This window comes from Typopeltis vanoorti, chromosome 2 (assembly GCF_054136105.1).
Source record: "Typopeltis vanoorti isolate ZY-2024b chromosome 2, IOZ_Tvanoo_1.0, whole genome shotgun sequence".
Lineage (NCBI taxonomy): Eukaryota > Metazoa > Arthropoda > Arachnida > Uropygi > Thelyphonidae > Typopeltis > Typopeltis vanoorti.
The window spans coordinates 133,740,319-133,757,510 of NC_143550.1; the positions used below are offsets into that span (position 1 = coordinate 133,740,319).

General features: G+C 37.2%; 1 protein-coding gene across 1 annotated transcript in view; it reads left to right on the plus strand.

Annotated features, from left to right (window-relative positions):
• LRP1 (LDL receptor protein 1) overlaps nucleotides 1–17,192 on the plus strand; it is a 1,646,373-nt gene that overhangs the window by 336,511 nt on the left and 1,292,670 nt on the right. Inside the window, exon 22 of the mRNA XM_090402369.1 lies at nucleotides 11,151–11,270. Within this exon, the coding sequence (XP_090258495.1) occupies nucleotides 11,151–11,270 (120 nt within the window). The remainder of the gene's footprint in view (nucleotides 1–11,150; nucleotides 11,271–17,192) is intronic.

Sequence of the window (17,192 nt, forward strand, 5' to 3'; positions counted from 1 at the left end):
TTCAATTCACACAATAACACAAGATTGGGAATGAGTAATATTTATTCAAAGGCCATATATTTCAACCTGGAAATTATAGGCCATTATCAGTGGCAAATGGGAGTTTAATACCAAGAACAATTGGTAGATTTTAAACAGTGAGAGCTGCATGAATGCATGATGTTATACATGAAACAGTGGAAAGGCATAATTTATTGTATATATTGTATTATTAGTTAAAACTTTGATGATTTTTAATTAAAATATCTCTCCTATATCTTTGATAGTGAGAGGCACTCATCCCAATTCAAGTTTGGATGATGAAGTAAGGCTTAAGCACTTTCTTTAAATTAACAATCAAATTTATCCTGACAGTGATAGAGTAAAGTAAAGTCCGTGTGGTTAGCCTAGTGGCTATGTGCTTCGCAACCATATGCCTGGGGAAGGAGTGTCCTAGGTTCGATTCTCGTCGGTGACGTGAGGAGCTGAAGTATCTTCCTCAGCCATAGCCGAATTAGCCAGTCTTGGGCGTGGACAGCAGGGTTTTTTCCCCAGTTTATTCTGGGGTTTTTCATCCTGCAAAGCAGGCAAACTGGCCTTGAGAACTCAACACTACAGGCCATAGGATACTCCGGAGCATAAGGCTGACCACCTTATCCTGTAAACGGAGTGAGGTCCGATGATCAATGGACTCTCGACACCGCAAAGTAAAAGAGGGTATAAGGAAGATGTGATGTGTGAGTGATAGAGTAAGCGTTTCAGACTATAGATGCAACATATATTTAATAGTGAGTTCATGTTTCGCAGCTTGAAGTTGATTACGGATGAGTGATAGACTTGCATTTAAATAATGGAGATTTTTGTGCACTGGGAGATTTTATGGTTTCTGTCAACTTTGTGAAGTTAGGAATAATCTTGAAAGGTTAAAAGATAAACTGTGAGCCAAAAACCAGACATGGAAATTTTACAAGCCACTTCAAGATTCCAATAAGCAGTGCAGTGGTCTCACACCATGCACTGACAGTCTTCTCTCACTGAAAGATAGTTATAAACAACCATGTGCACTGGTCATATACTAACCACTAGGCTAGCAATATTTAGATATACACTATCTACCAATAATTGTCTGGATACCCCTATTATTTAAAGTTATGGAACATTCAAAGTTTGTTGATTTTGTTATTTTGATATTTTGTTAATTATATTTGTTTGTTTGTTTAGGCAGGTAAGTAGGGGAACACAGAGAGAAAGTGTTAGAGGAGAGAGAGTGAGGGACGCAGGTGAGCAATCGAGGAACAGTGTCATAAGAGGTGTAATGTATGAGTACTCAATGATCCGTGATGTGCAAGATAGGATGTGTGAGGAGTGTTTGCCTGGAGGAATGATAGAAATAGTGGCTATGGCAATTAAGAGGAATGAAAGGGTGGATGAAATGATTGTGATGGTAGGAACGAATGAATTGAGAGGCAATGTAAATTGGGTGGTGAGAGATAATAGATTCTTGCTTGAGGTTGTACAAAAGAAAACGCAGAGAGGAAAGATATTGTGCGTGTTGCCTAGGTATGACAGTGACGAGCTGAGCAGAAGAGCAGTAATATTGAATAAAATAATAGCTAGAATGTGTCAGAGAAGAGGATTGGAATATGTGGATGCTTGGAGGGCGTTTGAGGACAGAAAGGAATTGTATTTGAGAGGCTGCTTGCATTTGAATGAGGAAGGACATTGGCATCTGGAGAGATTGCTGTTTTCTGAACGAGTCGGTGTACCAATGCAGGGAAACTGGAATTCCCAGGGAGGATGGTAGCAGGGGTGGCCTCTTGCTGGAATGGGTGCTTGGGAGAAGAGGGATGACATCAGATAATGTTGAGCCCAGTGGAGTCTAGAGGGGATAATGCTAGGTATAGAAACAGTGGAATTTTTATGCTTTATACTAATGTCAGGAGTATCTGGAATAAAGGAGAGGAATTGGTGGTGTTTATAGCATCGGCCTGGCCAAAGATTATTAGGATCACTGAGACGTGGTTGACAGAAGAGGTTAAAATAACAGGAATAGAAGAAGCAGGGCACAGCATTTTTTGGCGGGATAGGAAGGGAAAGCATGGTTGTGGAGTACTGCTTATGATAAGTGACGACTTATGTCCTCTAAGGGTGGAGGCTTTGGAAGGCAGTGACACTAATGGTTTTGAAAGCATATGGTGTGAGGTAGAGGTGGGCAAGACAGGATATTTAATGGGAATGTTGCTACATACCATGGAGCACAGAGGGTGTGGACCAGGAGATGTTTAGACAGTTGAGCTTGTCAAGTGCGAGAAGAATGATGGTTATGTGAGATTTTAACTACAGCAGTATAAATTGGGGAGAGGAAGATGCATGTAGCAATAAGGGAATGGAATTTCTAGAATTCTTGAGGGACAAATGTCTTAGGCAACATGTAATAGAGGGAACAAGAGGTTCAAGAGTTTTGGATTTGGTCATAGCATCAGAAGAGTTGATAATAACTGAGATGACACCTCTCCCACCAGTTGGAGAGAGTGACCATGTGGTTTTGACTTGGAAGATGTATAATCATGCAGGAGTATCAAAGAGAGGGAAACATATGTGGAATTATAAGGCAGGTGATTATAATAGTCTTAGATATCAACTTGGGGATGTTTCATGGAGGGAGGAATTGGAAGGCCTGGATGTCATTAGTGCTTGTGAAATTGAGAAGGAATATTTGTTAGCAGCAATAGTTAGCTGTATTCCACAAGTGAAGAGGACACAATTTGGTGATATTTCATGATAAAGTAGATGACAAACAATATTAAACAGGAACTGCATGTGAAAAAGAGGCTATGGAAGAGATATAAGGAGACAGGTGAAGAGCAGATGCATGAAAAATATAAGACAGGCCAAGAGAGTGACTAGTATGGTAAGAAAGGCAAAACTGGAATATGAGAAGAGATTGGCCCTAAGATCCAAAGAAAATCCTAGGGAATGTTTTAGATATGTGGCCAGTAGGAGGAGAAATGATTGTTAAAGAATGACATTGTGGGATAAAAATGGGAATAGAGTGACCGATGCAGAGGACATAGTGGAATTGTTCAATGAACACTTTATTGGAGTATTTCATCCTGGAGGAGTCAATTTGAATACTAGAGGGATAGGGCAGGTTCGAGGTCTAGAGGTGCAGGAGGAGAGTGTGTTCCAAATACCGAGTACACTGGATGTCAGAAAAGCTGTGGGACTGGATGGTATTTCACCACTAGTTTTGAGAGAATGTGCTAAAGAACTGATAGCTCCTTTGACCTGGCTTTTCATCTGATGTCATCCCTCTTCTCCCAAGCACCCATTCCCGCAAGAGGCCACCCCTGCTACCATCCTCCCTGGGAATTCCAGTTTCCCTGCACTGGTACACTGACTCGTTCAGAAAACAGCAATCTCTCCAGATGCCAATGTCCTTCCTCGTTCAAATGCAAGCAGCCTCTCAAATACAATTCCTTTCTATCCTCAAACGCCCTCCAAGCATCTGCATATTCTCTGACACATTCTAGCTATTATTTTATTCAATATTACTGCTCTTCTGCTCAGCTCGTCACTGTCATACCTAGGCAACACGCACAATATCTTTCCTCTCTGCGTTTTCATTTCTACAACCTCAAGCAAGAATCTATTATCTCTGGCAATGGGAAAGGTACCCAGGGAATGGAAGGAAGGTAAGATAGTGCCATTGCATAAGGGCGGTAACAGACTGGAAGTGTCTAATTATAGGCCGGTTTGTGTGTCATCAGTAGTTGTTAAGATTTTGGAGAAATTAGTGAGGAACCATATACAGCATTTTGGCAGATGAGGGTAATGTTATCTGTGAGAGCTAACAAGAGGGGTGCTCTTGTTTTAGTAATATGCTAGCCTTTTATAATAAAGTTACAAGAGCAGTTGCTGAGGGAAAGGCATATATTGCCATTTTCTTTAATTTTGCAAAGGCATTTGACAGGGTGCCACATGATAAGCTGATATTTAAGTTGCAGCACTTGGGTTTGGATGTCAGGTTGGTCAACTGGATTCAGGATTGGCTGTCCGATAGGTATCAGAGAGTTGTGTATGGTGGGACAGTTTCAAGGAGGCAGAAGGTTACAAGTGGGGTCCCACAGTACTCAGCACTGGGACCTATATTGTCTAACCTTTATATCAATAACATTGTCAGTGGATTGCAGGAGGATATCCAGTTGTTTGCGGATGATGTGAAGCTGGGAAAGGTTATTAGTAATAGTGCAGATGTGGTAGTCCTACAAAAGAATTCGAATAAACTAGACAGATGGGCAAATGAATGGGTGTGCCAGTTTAATGCAGCAAAATGTAAGGTGTTGAGGTTTGGGACACATCAATGGGACACTGCATACTCTATTGCAGAAATTATACTGGAGGAAGTAGGGTAGACAAGAGATCTGGGGTTTCTGGTTTATAGAAACCTTAAATTCAGGGGACATATTGCAAAGGTGGTGAAGGTAATACAGAGGATTGCTGCAATACTGAGAAGGATGCTGACCTGCAGAGATAAGAGCTAAAATTCTCGTTGTGTAAGACCCTGATCAGACCACACTTAGACTGTTGTTCTTAAATTTGGTCCCCAGGATTTGAAGAGGATAAATTAACTGTGGAAAGGGTACAGAGATGGATAACAAAGATGGTTTCAGGACTGTACAATGTCAGTTATGAGGATCGGCTGAGATGTGGACTGCAGAGTTTGGTAGATAGAAGAAGGAGATGAGATATGATTGAGACTTAAACTGTAGAGAGGTGGTTACATGGTTGACACTGGGGAGTTTTTTTGCTTGGTTGAACAGCAGGAAGGAGTGATGACAAGAGGCCATCCCTGAAAGTTACGAAAGGAAGCTGTGAGGAAGAGGGTGAGGAGTGGTTTCTTTGCATGGAGGCTGGTTGAACCGTGGAATGCATTGCCTGATGGAGTGGTGAGAGCGAGAACAGTCAATGAGTTCAAGGAGTGGTATGATAGACTTTGTGTTTCCTAGGAGGGACCTTCTGCAATGAGTCTTTTGATTCCATGGAGGCCTGAATAATAATAATAATAACATAAAAACCAGTGTACAGATAGTATGATGTGGTATTTCATCATAGCTGTTGTATACAGGTGTTATGGCAACACGATGTGAACTCAGTGACTCCGAGAGAGAGGTGTTACCATGGGCTCTCACATTGGTGGCATGTCTATACGTGCCATTGCTGCTCAGCTGGAGCATCCAAAATCTACAGTTGGCAATGTTTTAGCATCACAAGTGTAGGAAAACACACAGGGTGGCAGCTGAAAATGACTGACATGGACAGGAGGGTGTTGAAATGGGTGGCACACAAAAGCCGGCTACAATTGGCACAGACTTTCTTTGTTGAGTTCCAGGGTGCCAGGAACACCATGGTGAGCACTAATACTAACAACTCCATTTTCTTTAATGGGTGTCCATGGAAGAGCAGAGGCACACAAGCCAAACATTGCAACAATGAACAAGATGGTGCGTCTGGCCTGGTGCAAACAGCGTGTGATCTGGACAATTGACCAGTGGAAAATGGTACTCTGAAGTAATGAATCAAGGTTCACCTGTTTTCAGTCTGATGGCAGGTGCGTGCGTGCGTGCGTGCGTGCGTGCGTGTGTGTGTGTGTGTGTGTAGGCAGCCTGGTGAATGCTTGCTACGCAGTGTGTTGTACCCAAAATGAAGTTTGATGGTGAAGGAGTAATAGTGCAGGGTGTGCATTCAGCTGGTTTGGAGTTGGCCTACTGGTCATTGTCTGTGGTTCCATGAAGGCAGCTAAGTACCTTGATATTCTGGATAATTAGGAGCTGCCTACACTGTGGAGTTTTTATGGAATGGACCTGTGTTACTATCAAGACGACAATACCCCATGCCACAAAGCTACAGCTGTTATGGAATGGCATGAAGAGATGGATGTTAAACGACTGTCCTGGCCTCAACCCCATCCTGTGCGACAAATTGCAGCATTGATTGAGATCTAGAGCAGCGTGTCCTTGATCTGTCGCTGAACTCAGTGCTGCTTTGATGGAGGAATGGAGACAAATTTCACCTGATGTCTGCCACACATTGGTGGAAAGCTTCCCTCAAAGGGTGCAGGAGGCAATCAAACCCCAAGGTAGACATACCTGATATTATGGTCTGCCTACTGGTATCAATTGTAAATTGTTAAAGTGTCCAGTCAATTATTGGTAGATAGTGTATATTGGATAAATAAAAGAGGTACGTACACATACCTGCTCACATGGGTATATGTATGTGCATGCTCGAAAATCATATTTTTGTTTTGTTCATGTTATTCTCACAAATTATTGATCTTTTGGAATTAATTTTTGGTAAGTTTTTCATCTGATATGCTGTTTCCTTAAGTTTATTTGAAACAAATAAAAAGAAAAGTTTATTTTACAATATCTGAATGCCTATATGATGCACTTAAGGATGTAAGATAAATATCTGGATGGAGATCTCCACACAATCTTTAAGAAATGTGGAGAACCAACTCTGGCTTCTTACCTAGTGTCCATTGGAGCTTCTGATCTAATTGAGTACTCACCTTCATATGGTGCATCCATTAGTAGGAATCCTTTGGTTTCTAAACAAAGGCAAATGAACATGCAATTTTTGGACTAAGCCGACTTAATTATATTTTGTATTAACTTAAACCAAAAGATTGTTTCCACTGACAACCAGATGAATTTTCATGCCAGCTGAGTCATCTCCTGGTTACCCCCCACAACTCTTTTTGTCATATGGTGTTGTGTTGTAGTTGAATCATTTGATGCATTAGGTTTGGAAGCAGGGATGGAAAAAAAAATAGGATCAATTTACTTTAATGAAAGAATGGAAGGCAGTCTTCATTTGCATATGAAGTTTTTTGACTCTCTCACTCTCTTAGTTAAAAATCATTTCAGAGAGATAACATCAAATATTATCATCATCGAGTTCCTGATATGTATCTTCAATGTTTATGCAATCTACTGTGACTGCACTACATGATTAAGTTTACCTTATTTTAATCTCCTATCAACAATTTTACAAATTAGTCTATTACTTGTCAGCACTCCAGCATTGTCGTATCTAACACTGTTCTTCTAAGGCATCCTGATTGAATCAACCTACCTACCTAGATCTTGTTAAGTTTGTGTCTCTCTTTCCTCTGGGTCTTTTTCTGCCATCTTTGCAACAAACACCTGTTTTGCTAACTTTTCCTCTCCCATTATGTTTGTGACTGTACCACCTTAGATTAGCCCTAAACACACATTCTTGAATGCAAATAATCTCAAGTTCCTTCCTGATACTTTTAGGAAGGAACTTAACACTGATTCTGATTGATTATGATTTTTCCATTAATGTCATCTGTTCTGGTCCTTAATTTTTTTTCAGAACTCTCATATCTGTGATTAAGTGCTTTCTTTCTAACCCAGCTCTCAGATCCATAACTGAAAACTGGTTTCAACATAGTGTGTATACTGCTAATTTAATGTTTTGGCTCATTTTATTAAATACTACACAAAACAAATTGAATATGTTAAAATGAAAGTTATATAGCTTCACTTAACTATATATGACTTCCTGTCTTTATCTTCTTTTGTTTTATTTACTTTCTTATTTTATTGATTTTACTCATTCATTCAGTGTGTCTTTCCTCTCAAATTCCATAAAAGAAATAAAAGATTTTACTTGATTAATGTACTTGCATATGTCTTCTAGTAAGCAGGTTTTCTTAATGCTTCTTTTCTTTATTTTGCTGAAGTAAGCATGACAAGTAATGGCTCAGAAAATAGGAATACATTTAATTGGGCAGTTCCAAATTCACTTCCAATAAAACAACTTTACTGCAGATTCCATCTTTCTCTTTGTAACATATACCATTACTTCTCATTAATACATTTAATTGGGCAGTTCCTCCTTGTAGAGTAGATAACAATACATATAAAAAATTTTCCAAGATTACAGAATTTAAATTTCTCCTCCTTGCTTATTTGCCAGCTAGCTTAGTGTTCTCATTACCTAGCAACAGCTGTTCTAAAATCTCACAATTAATGTACATACTCATTACCAAGACTCAAAGCAAAACTCAAGTGACAATATGGCTACTAACACTATAGTGCTTGCATGCTGTAATAGCGTATGCTACCACTACTATAAACAAACTACAATAATATACAGGGTGTTTCAAAAAGAATATCTTGGTTTGAAAATTGTATATCTCTGCCAAGGCCGTTCACATGATACAAGTCATATTCATTTGTGGTTCGTGGTTGCAGAAATATACAATTTTCAAACTGGGACATTCTTTTTGAAACATCGTGTATTTGCATAATTTCTCTGTAAATCCCTAAGGATTACAACATATGATGAGCAAATTTACAACTTAAATATATCTCAGTTTTCTTTGTTACATTACACCATTACTCAACCATGTGGCTGTTCTGGTAATACTAAATGTACAATTGCATTAATAAATCTGATCAAATATTTACATACATTTTAAATATTTATATATATATTTTGCTTTACAAACTCTTATTTAAATAAATAAGCGTTTGTAAGGCAGAAAACCAGAGTAATATAATTAAGTTTCTTTAATGAAAAATGCATTTCATCCTAATTACATAGGATTTCTTCAGGTGTAAGAGTGAAAACTTGTAGACAGAACAGTGGAAATTAACAAATTTGATGTGTGTGTGTGTTACTTTATCATGTAACAAAACATATTATTAATATTTTCACTCAGTATATATATAATACTGTAAAAATGAACATAATAAGTAAAATGATAATGAGAATTTTACAGACCTTTTGTTATAAGTTGTGACTCTATGGCAGTCCTAACTAGTAATAATATGTAACAAGTAGTAATAATATCTCACTAGGTGATTTGTCCTCCTCCTCTAGGTTGGCAATGGCACGAACTCCACGAATTGCTCGAATTCCTATTTTATGTCTGCGTTTTCATTATTCCATTTTATACCTTTCTATTTAACACTGCAAAGTCTTTTATATAGTAGGGGGGGACCCAACAAAAAACCCCACTGGAGTGGCTGGTGGGACATCAGTTATATAACTGTGGATTTAGAACTAGTAACTCAGTGCTGGTATTGAGGGAGGAATTGAACAGTGGATGAGCTGTATACTTTCATGTTGTATGTTAGTACCGTATCTTGGGTAAACTGAGGTTTTTTTCTATTTTTTTCCCATAATTTGGAAACCCTGCTAGGACAACTGCACATGGAACTTTTTTCAAGCAACCTCAGGCCTCTATCAAGCAGGACAGTAGTCTTAAAATGGGAAATGAGCTTTATCTACTACTTAAAGAGAATTGCAAATGTCCATATCCATGGCAAGATTCAAACTAAGAGCCTGCTGATTGGAGAGCAGATTCTCCATCCACTCAGTCAGTTAGGCTAGCTAATTAACCACCCATCCGGCCATGACATGTATATACGTCCATGTTACCATGGATGTGAAGTGCATATTAAAATTGTAATACCATTCATATTATATTTATTATATAGATGCACTCACTACCCCTAAGGGCAAATTATTCCACTCACTCACTGCTCCCTGAGAGAAAAACCTAGCTCTTACCCCTTTCTTGACTGAGAACAACATTAACTTCCATGGATGCCCCTTAGTCTCTCCCTGCCTTCCATATAACGAAAAATTTCATAATTTGAAATGCTATAACACCCATTCAAAAGTTTATAGACTTCTCTATCATATCACCCCTCTTTCTCCTGTTAACCAGAGTATGTAATCCACATACTTGCAATCTGTCCTCATAATCTGAATCCCATAATCCGAATGTAATCTTTGTAATGCTTCTTTGCACCCTTTCCACACCTTCTTTATCCCCTTGGAACCCGGGAGACCAAATCTGAGCACAGTAATCCAAGTGTAGACTTATCAAAGCCTTATAAAGAGGCAAAATTACTTCCTTATCCTTACATGTCAAGGTTCTCTTCAGCATAGCAATTATCCTCTGAGTTGTATTTGCAACTTTTGCTATGTGACCTTTGAACTTGAAATTCTTATCCACCAATACACCAAGATCTCTTGCCTCTTCAGTTTCTTCTAGCATAATCACTCTAGTATAATATGCCACTGGATCCCTAATCACGCCAAAGTGTATACCTTTACACTTACTAACATTAAGCTGACAGCCATTTTCGTTTGCCCAGATTTCCAGTCTGTTCAAATCATTTGGTAATTTCTGAATATCAGTAGCATCCCTGATTGCCCTGCCTATCTTTGCATCATCAGCAAACAATTGCAAATCTGATGATAGACCCTGCTTGAAGTCATTAATGTATAGATTGAACAATAATGGCCTAAGGACTGAACCCCGAGGTACACCACTGGTTACCTTAAATCTGGCAGATTCACACCCACTATATACCACTTTTTGATATCTGTCTGTTAACCATCCCCTGATCCAAGTCAATAGATTATGTTCCAATCCCATATTCTCCAGTTTACGCAACAGCCTATCATGTGGTATCCTATCAAATGCCTTAGAAAAATCCAACATTATCATAGTGTATCCATTTCCTTTATCCAACTCTGCCGTAACATTGTTATAAAATATGAGCAAATTGCTAAAACGTGACCTTCCTTTAGTAAACCCATGTTGTTCCCTGCAGAGTATAGAATGATTGTCTACCCATTGCTGTATGCGAGTTCTTACTAACTTCTCTAAAATCTTCACTACCACACTAGAAATACTAATAGGTTGGTAGTTAGACAAATCAGTTTTTGTACCACCCTTGTGCAATGGAACTATATTACATTCCTTCCATTCCTGTGGTATCATTCCTGAGCTGAGACTCTTTAACATTCCTTTAACAAACAGGCAGATATTCGATCTGTCCCTATTGACAAATTCTTATTCAGATATTGAAATATATGATGGACACGAAGTGTAGAGGAGTGATGATTTTATCCATATTGACGACGGCATGGTTAAACGAAGAGTTACAATCCATATATGATCTGTCATGTACATGCTGACAATCCTAACTTATCTTTATTTACTCCAGTTTTTCAGGTTTTTTTTTAATATTATATTTTTTATAACTTGCTGTTTTTGTATAAGTTTATTTTCAATTGGTATACTTTTTAATTCTAATTTTTATCCTTCACTCTAGAAAATGTGACATGCAGTACTTCTGATTTTATGTGTGTGAATGAGAAACAGTGCATTTCCAAGATATTTGTTTGTGATGGAGATAACGATTGTGAGGATAACTCTGATGAAGAAAACTGTGGTAAGGGATGTTTTATTTTTTTAATTTTCTGAGCAGCTAGTTTATATAATTCATAAAATATACTGGTTACTGCCTGTATGAATGCATAATTTCATGATTACTGTTTTCACTTGCCAAGAATGAAATTTCTTTGCAAATGAAATCAATTGTTTCCGTAATCTATAATTCTTAACAAACTTCATGTTGCTATTCATTATGGAGACAGTTGACACCTGGTTCTCATCAGTTGGAGCCAGACTTGAAAAGATAACAAGGTTAAATAAATGTAGAAATCATATATTTTTCATATACAAGTGGTGAAAAGGTTTCTCACCTAATTATTAAAATACTCTGGACAAGAGAGAATTGTAGACCCCCCCCTACTTAGTTACAGAGTAAAGTATACTTGTCAAGAAATTACATTCTTGTTTAATCCTCTACCAAGTGTGAGCAAAAAATTTGCACATGAAGTCTTCATGACTAGGCTACTTAAAAAAAGAAGCTGTTTACTTTCCATTGTGTGCTAGGCTAGATTTTTAGGATATTTTTATTTTACCAAGTTTTGTGTGACAATCACACGAAACGTGATAATTGCCAGCAAGATGTCATTTGGCCCAATAGAGAGAGAGAGACCAAATAGAGGCCAAATAGACCTTAAGACAAATAGTTGAGAAGTCATGGGAGTATAACAAGGATCTAGAAAAGTTGTAAAAGGTGAACATGACAAGGTGTCAAGAGAAAAAACTGTTCAAAATGCTGCAGTTATATGGGGTAAATGGGACGTTACATCAAGTGATACTTAATCTGCATTTGAATTGTAAGTCAGAATTGAAGGAGGAAGATATAGGAAGATAGATTGATGTTAAATCTGGTGTGCAACAAGGGTGCATATTATCTCCACTGTTATTTATGATCTGTGGATTACATTATGAAGAAAAGCAGCCTTAAATCTCATATCAAATTGCTCTTTCTTTTATGCCCATGTAGTTATACTCCTAAATAAATCCAGTACAATTCTGCAGGATTCCCTGCTAAATTAAATAGCTGTTGTAATAAATTTGGTATTAAAATCGGCAATAAAAAGACAAAAATTGAATATAGGCATAAACATTGAAAACATCAACTACACCCTGAATGCGTAACCTATAGAACAAGTAAAACATTTAGACAGTTTTAGTGAAAATGGCAAATTAAATATGTACTAGACAATGAAATTAGCAAAGATGCTATGATAGGAAGTCAGCTGCGTAAATGTTTATGGAATAAGAAAGAAATTATTCAAAATACTAAACTGGCTGTATACAAGACAGTGTTCAAATAGTGTTTAACTTATGAATCTGAGAGGTGGGTTAGAAATAAAAATTGATCAATGACTTGGAGAACTCAGATATGAAAGACTAGAGAGTGAACAGGTAGCACAATGGCATACTCATATTAAAAACATGGACATTAGGAAAAAAATTTACACTGTTAGCATTCAGGAATGGGTTAGCAGAGCTAATCTCAGGTGGTATGGTCATGTAAACAGAATAAGAGAGGAAAGGTTAGCAAACAAGTATTCTTGGTCTGGCAGGAAAAAAGACCCAGAGGAAAACTAAGACCTAGGCAGATTGATACAGTAACAAGTGCCTTAGAAGACAGAAATATAAGTTCTGATAAGATGGAGTATGAAAAAATAATAGATCAATTTGGGGGAAAATTGTCAATAGGAAGTTAGTAATGATGTAACTTTTTCATGCATTTCTATCAAAATACCCCCCCTCCCGCATCAAGAGGACATGTTAGGAATTTGATGGTGATTATGATGATGATGGAATTAATTTGGTTTTGATGTTAAAACATTGTGAATACATTAGTTATTATGAAGTAAATAACAATGACTTGATTTACTGAAAATTCAGTTATGTTCATTTGGGGTTATGGTTCATTATTTTTTTAAATTGAAGTGTTTTTTTAAGGGGGTGCCTGTGGGAATGGCATTTATGTCTATAGTAGCTAAGCCACTGAAAGAAATGCCATTTTTTTTTCAGTTCTAGTCACAATAGAGAAACTTTTTTCTAAGCCTTTCTTTTACCAGTTCCTGAGTGAGTTGATTTTTGGCACGGCAAGTAGAATTTTTTTTACTGAAACATGGGTTTTGTTTTTCGTCCTGTATTCATAGAACCTGCAGAACCTACCTTTTGTAGAATAATGGGCTTTTAGTCACATCCTTAGACAATATGTAGTGTTATGGTTAGAGATTAAAAAATGGCTGCAATTGTCTGCCAGATGACAATTAAAATCAGTGATAGTCTTTGGCCAGTTATTCTGTGATTTTCTAAGAATGGTGACTAACACAGCACACTAGTCTTCAAAAGTTAGTTATGGTAAAGTGGCTTCACCCTTGGAAGAATAAAAGGTAGTAACAGATTTTATTTATTTATTTATTTATTTTGTGTGTTTGTGTGTGTGTTTATAACTATTCATGAGTGAGAGTCACACACACACACACGAAAAATAAATATGACCCATCCACAGTACTGAGGATGGGCCACAGATTCCCCCCCCCCCAATTTTTATTAATTTTTGCAATATTTTGTATTTTTTTTTTTTTTTTTTTAATTCATACTTTACCTAGTCTGCAAGCTATGCTCTAGCGGTTTCCACTTTATTTACTTGAGGCTTCAAGTTATTTCAGATCTCCAGTAAGCTGGGTGGTGGTCTTCCACCATGCGATGAAATTCACCTTCTTTTACCACCTAAAGACAATCATGATAAATTCAGGTCCATGACTGCTTTAGAACCTCTGGTCTGTCATTTGGAGAGCAGATGTGCTAACTGTTTGGCTAGCCTGGATGGGAGGGGAATAAAAATAAATAAAATTATAGACAAAATCTGAAGAATCCCACAGAAGGTTCTACTAAGGTAGAAGTGGAGGAATTTTGGATTCCTCCTTAACTTCCTGTTTTGGATTCCTCTTTAACTTCCTGTGTCCATCATGAAGGAACTCCATGGTGGACACAGGAAGTTAAAGAGGCATTGAAGGAAAAGAAGAAAGCATATCAAAAGTTCCTGGCAAATAAGTCAGCTTGTTCTCTTAGAGAATACAGAGACAAATGTAAGAAAGCTAAACACTGTGTAAAACTAGCTAAACAAAAGTCATGGGAGGACTTTGGCAAGAACATAGAAAATAAATGTCAAGAAGGTGGCAAGATATTCTGGAGGTTGTTAAAGAAGCTTAGGAATGGAGGAAAGAGCTGTAAAAGGAGTTAGAGATGATAAAGGTGAAATGAAAACAGGAGAAAAAGATATCCTTGAAGTATGGAGTAATTACTTTGAAAATTTGCTAAATGAAACAAGCAGTGATGACAGCACAGTGATAAAAAACACTGACCTGCCATGCAGTCAGGAATACATATCCATACTTGAAGTAGAAAAAGCCATTAAAGGCTTGAAATGTGGAAAGGCAGCAGGAGGAGATGATATTCGACCAGAAATGCTGGTCGGATATCATCTGGTATAAAAGTCTTACAGTGGCTGCACTGCATAGTTCAGAATGCCTGGACAGAGGGACGAATTTCTAATGATTGGAGTAGAGCTCTCATAGTAGCCATATATAAAAAGGGAAATAAAACTGAATGTGAGAATTACAGAGGCATATCCCTATTGAGTGTTCCTGGTAAGATATACGTAAGTATACTTGAGAAACGGTTGAGAAGAATTGTGGAAGAAAAGCTTGGTGAAGAACAAGCTGGATTCAGGTCAAATAGAGGCTGTCAGGATCAGATCTTCACTTTACAACAAATAGTGGAGAAATCATGGGAATATAACAAGGATCTGTATTTAAGTTTTGTCGATTTGGAAAAGACATATGACAAGGTGCCAAGAGAGAAGCTATTCAATACGATACAGTTATATGGTGTCAATGGGTCATTATATCAAGCAATACTTAGACTTTATTTGAGTTGTAAGTCAGCATTTCGAATTGAAGGAAGTACAGGAAGATCGTTTAATGTTAAATCTGGTGTGAGACAAGGATGTACGTTATCCCCTCTGTTATTCATTATCTATATGGATCACATTATGAAGGAAAGTGGTATTAAACATGATATCAAAATTGGAGATGTTAATGTCAGTTCTTTGCTTTATGTGGACGATGTTATACTTCTAAATAAATTCGCTACAAGTCTGCAAGATTCTCTGACTAAATTGAATAACTGTTGTAATAGATATGGTATGAATGTCAGCAATAAAAAGACAAAGACAATGAAAATAGGCAGAATCATTGAAAATGTCAACTGTGTTGTGAATGTTGAACCTGTGGAACAAGTAAAACATTTCAGCTACTTAGGCATGATTTTTAGTGAAGATGGTAAATTAAATATGGAAATAGACAACAGAATCAACAAAGCTGGTATGTAGGAAGTCAATTGAATAAATTCATATGGAATAAGAGAGAAATTAGTTGGAACACTAAATTAGCCTATACAAGACAGTGTTGAAACCAGTTTTAACTTATGGATCTGAGAGCTGGGTCAGAAGTAAAACACTTGACCAAAGACTAGAGACTGCAGATATGAGAGCCCTGAGAAAGATTAGAAGCATGAATAGATATCATCAATGGCAATATCATATTATAAACGAGAATATTAGGAAAGAACTTGAGATTGTCAGCATCTAGGAATGTGTTAACAGAGCTAATCTCAGGTGGTATGGTCACTTAAACAGAATGGGCAAGGAAAGATTAGCAAAACAATTGTTCTCTGCCAAGTTGGCAGGAAAATGACCCAGAGGAAGACCAAGATATAGGTGGATTAATATGGTACCCTTAGATGATAGAAATATAAGAACTGATAATGTTGGCGTCTTGACAAGTAACAGACTGATTTGGAGGAAAATTGTAGATAAGAAGTTAGTAACGATGTAAATTTTTTATGTAGTGCTATCATATCCTGTACATCTCTTGAGGGTACATGGCAGGAATTGGATGATGATGATGATGACAAAATCTGAAATTATGACATCAAAAGTAAGCCACCCTAAAGGAAGAACAACAACAATAATCATTTATTATGCAAATTTATTCATGCAAGTTGCTTATTAATCCTTTCCATATTAAATCAGAGTATTCATAATCTATCATTATGTGAACTATCACCATCATCAAATTTCTGACTGGGGGGGGGGTATACAGGATCTTATATAGTACTACTTGAAAAGTTACATCATTACTAACTAACTATCAACAATTATCTTCCAGATTAGCCTGTTATCTATCAACATTCCAATATTGTCAGATCTTATATTTTTGTCATCTAAGACACTTTTTACTTTATCAATCCACCTACATCTCAGCCTTCCTCTGGGTCTTTTCCTTGCTATCTTGGCAAAAAAACATTTGTTTAGCTAATTTTTCTTCTCCCATTCTGTTTAAATGGCCATACCACCTGAAATTAACTTTGCTAACACATTCCTGAATGCTAACAATGTCAAGTTCTTTCTTAATATGATATTGCCATTGTTGCCATCTGTTCAGTCTTCTAATCTTTTTCAGGATTCTCATGCCAGAGGTCTCCAGTCTTTAATGAAGTGTTTTATTTTTAACCCAGCTCTCAGGTCCATAAGTTAAAATTGATCTGAACACAGTTTTGTATAGCTAATTTAGTGTTTTGACTAATTTCTTTCTTATTCCATAAAAATTTATTTAGTTGACTTCCTGCCATACCAGCTTTACTTAATACTGTTGTCTATTTCCATGTTTAATTTATCATCTTCAGTAAAATTGTGCAGAAATAGCTGAAATATGTTACTTGTTCTATAGGTTCACCATTCAGGTGATGATTTCAATGCTTCTGCCTATTTTCATTATCTTTTGATTTTATTTGTGAGTACCCTATCCTCACAAATCAGCAGCTGAGAAGACTTCACATAATGATCATTGCATAAAAATATTGGAGAAAAGAG